We start from the raw sequence: 3946 nt of genomic DNA, 5'->3' as shown, positions 1-3946 counted from the left end.
AACAATCCTTTTCTCAACTTTCATAATTTTTTGTAGCAGGGTGTTTTATTGTTGGACAATCCTAGTTTGAATAGGCTATATAGATAATACAATGATCTAATTTCTTGCCTTGTAAATTGCACTGCATTAACGCCTATCAGTAAGTGATGCAGTGGGCAGTTAAATGAACATGTATTAAACCAACAGGCTCAATGAAAAGGGTGTAGAAATAGACATTGTTAGCACAATTTTGGTGTCAATGTGAGGTTTCCTTTTGTTTTGGTTTCAGACCGGTGCGTTTGCTTGTCCTTTTATCATGGAAATAAATCCCCAGACTTGAGAATTGAATTCACACATCGCCTGAGCTGCCCGCTGACGTTTAATCTAACCTTCAAACAGTTTGCAATTCACTGTCGATCTAATTACGTTGTCGTTTCAAGGCAACTCATCTAATTGGTAATATTTCTGATGGGGCAAGCTTGGCTGCAACCCATTTCAGTTTGACAGTAAACTCTCTTTTTATTGTCAGCTGGCGACAAAATAAGAGACGAAATGTGACGCATCTGACAGTCGTGCATTTTTTAACAGCCGTTTAATATAGTGATTGTGATGTAAAACGAGATGAGTTGAAATGTCCAGACGTGTTCCGCACATGAGCTGAATCCACCGTTTCTAACGAAATCGCAGGTAAACTAATGCAACGCTGAAGAGTATGAAAATTATACGTTGTCATGCCGATTAAAAGATCAAATATTTCACAAGATAAAAGTAGAGGGCGGCAGGGTGGTGCCACCTGACCAACAGGTTTACATGATCACATTTATTTAGTAACGGACAAAAACTGATCCAATCCACTGTATGATGATTATCATTAGTAGCCTATTGTTATAGCCCATTATTATTAGAACTTGCTCACGATCGCCAATTAAACCATTGTTCTTCGGCACAAAAAACAAGCTAAGTTGTAAGAAAATATTTATATTGTTATATTGTTATATATAGCCTATTATACTTATATAAAATGAATTGACTGATTAACTGCTTGACTGATTGATTGATTGATTGATTGATGTACCTTGTAAAAGTCCTATCTTATGTCATTATTTCCAGACGCCAGAGTGGGATCGTGTCTCGACAAATTCTTTATATTTGAGAAGTTATTCAATTGAATCGGTTATTGTAGGCTATTTGGCTTCTCCTGAAAATTGCTAAAAGATGATTATTGATTTTGCATGGTGTGAAAACATACGTAATGAAGGTTTGAGCTGCCTACGCGGGGAACGTAATGGTGCTGCTCGGGGCAGAGGGATGGGCCCCACCAGAAGAGGTGAGAGAGGAGGAGGGGGAGGGCTGAGAGATATGGGGGGGGGTCCGTCCTGGGAGGGAACCAGGGGTGTGGAGGGGCTGAGTTTAAAAAGGCAGACAGCGCCAACACTCACTCACTCTTTCACACAATCTGCCCTCTCCTGCAACTCCCAGCAGCAGCCAGCTCAGCAGAACCTACAGAATACAGCTCCTGTGATTCTCTCATTGTTTTGCTTTGATTTACCTCAGAAGCCTTGGAACTGTACAGGACTCTTTTTTTCTGAAAAAGGAAGGGATTTGTTTGTTTTTTGTTTTTAAAGATCTTCTCCACTGCAGCATGGAGCCCACCAATGGGGAATATGTTGATAACTATGACTACTATGATGACAATGAGACTGCACTCTGTGACTTCTCAGAGTGGGAGCCCTCTTACTCTCTCATCCCGGTCCTCTACATGCTCATCTTCATCCTGGGCCTGTCAGGTAACGGCGTGGTCATCTTTACTGTCTGGAGATCCAAATCGAAACGTCGGGCTGCAGATGTCTACATAGGAAACCTGGCCATTGCTGACCTCACCTTTGTTATAACCCTGCCTCTGTGGGCCGTGTACACAGCTCTGGGCTACCACTGGCCCTTCGGTGTGGCTCTGTGCAAGATCAGCAGCTACGTTGTTCTGGTCAACATGTACGCCAGTGTTTTCTGCCTTACCTGCCTGAGCTTTGACCGCTACCTGGCCATCGTGCACTCTCTGTCCAGCAGCAGGCTGCGCTCTCGGGGCACCATGCTGGCGTCCTTGGGTGCTATTTGGTTCCTGTCCGGCCTGCTGGCTGTGCCCACGCTGCTTTTCCGCACCACGGTGAACGACCTAAACAACAACCGGACCACATGCGCCATGGACTTCAGCCTGGTGACCATGAACCAGAGGCACGAGTACCTCTGGATCGCTGGGCTCAGCCTGTCCTCTTCTGCCTTGGGGTTTCTCCTACCGTTCTTGGCCATGACCATCTTCTACTGCTTCATCGGCTGCACCGTCACACGCCACTTCAACAACTTGCGCAAGGAGGACCAGAAGAAGAAGCGGCTGCTGAAGATCATCACCACACTAGTGGTGGTGTTTGCCATCTGCTGGACTCCATTCCATGTCCTAAAGAGCATGGATGCACTCTCCTACCTGAACCTGGCTCCCAACTTCTGTGGCTTCCTGCGCTTCCTGCTGCTGGCTCATCCCTACGCTACCTGCCTGGCCTACGTCAACAGCTGCCTCAACCCCTTCTTGTACGCCTTCTTTGACCTGCGCTTTCGTTCCCAGTGTCTGTGCCTGCTCAACCTAAAGAAGGCTATGCATGGCCAGATGAGCTCAATGTCATCTACGCTCAGCGCCCAGACTCAGAAGTCAGAGATTCAGTCTCTTGCCACCAAGGTGTAGAGGCTCAAAGGAAAGGTGGACCGGGGCTGCAGGTTGGCCCCAGCTCCAACCACTGGAACACTTGTAAAAAAAAGACTTCATGTGTCCATTGTTCAAAGCTGGTAAGCTGAGATGATAAACTTTCACTGCTCACAGTCATGAAATCCATATGTTCCTCCTATTCTACAGCGAGAGATGGGGATGCTCTGTATGTTGTGTGGACTTGAAGCCGGAGCCAGCTGGCTGAACTCCTGAGCTGCTTTGTTCCTCAAATTCTCAGAGGTGATTTGTCCTGGTCTGCAAAAGTTCTCATTTCTATCATGAAAAGAGGGCAGAATTGTGATTTTAGAAACACACACTGATGTTGGGAATTGCAAATCAATTTACACGGAAATCTATTTACACTGGATGAAACATAAAGCTGTACAGTATTTTCATACCATAGCATTTTCTTTTTCTGATCTATTGCTGTTTTGTTTTAGAAGCACTTGTTAAAAAGATGTGTGAGCAGGGAACTCAAACAGAGCAGTGTCCTCTTAAAAGTTTGTTTATGAAGGTAGAAGTCTGCAGCAGGGAGGGGGGGGGGGGCGTAAGAGGAGAAAAGGTGTTGCGGCTTAATTATATAGTTTGTGGAGAGGAGACGGGGGGCAGACAGGCAGATGGCAGTTGACAAATGTTGGGGAACAGGAACGGGGTGGGGTGGGGTGGAGGGGCTTCACAGTGTAGTCACAGCACTAAAAGGGGACAAAGGAACTCTGTAAATAAATGTTCCAATTTGATGTATATGTTTTATTTTTCAACATCACTGTAACTAACTACTGTATTAAAGATGTGTTCTATGAACCAGATCTCTTAGATTCATTGAGTGTGTGTGTGTGCGTGTGTGTGTGTGTGTGTGTGTGTGTGTGTGTGTGTGTGTGTGTGTGTGTGTGTGTGTTTGTGTGTGTGTCAAGAAAACCAAAGTTGTACTTTTGCTAACACCGTTGAAACTGTCATTTTAATGGTGGAGAGGAGAACGTAAAGAAAACAAAATACTAAATTTAAATATTTGCAAAAAAATGGATCTTTTGAAACTTAAACTCTTGTAGTTTCACATCAGTTTCATTACACCATCCTTTTATTTAAATGTAAACTATATCCAGAGGGTTAAAGCTTTGTTATGAATGCCTTGCATTTGGTTTACACCTTCAGACTAACAGATCTCTAATCTCTATTGATTCACAGCCAGTATCCAGACTGTAACTGGATTATGCTAAG

The 3946-nt window shown here is 44.3% G+C and overlaps 1 protein-coding gene across 1 annotated transcript; it reads left to right on the top strand.

Annotated features, from left to right (window-relative positions):
• Positions 1–1434: 1434 nt before the first annotated feature.
• Positions 1435–3292, top strand: LOC144517895 (apelin receptor A). The gene has a single exon (XM_078250137.1). It carries the CDS (start codon positions 1622–1624, stop codon positions 2708–2710), a length of 1089 nt encoding a protein of 362 aa, XP_078106263.1. The 5' UTR covers positions 1435–1621; the 3' UTR covers positions 2711–3292.
• The last annotated feature ends 654 nt before the right edge of the window (positions 3293–3946 follow it).

Source organism: Sander vitreus, chromosome 5, assembly GCF_031162955.1.
Source record: "Sander vitreus isolate 19-12246 chromosome 5, sanVit1, whole genome shotgun sequence".
Taxonomy (NCBI): Eukaryota; Metazoa; Chordata; class Actinopteri; order Perciformes; family Percidae; genus Sander; species Sander vitreus.
Note: the sequence above shows the minus strand (reverse complement) of the source record. Positions and strands in the feature narration are given on the sequence as shown.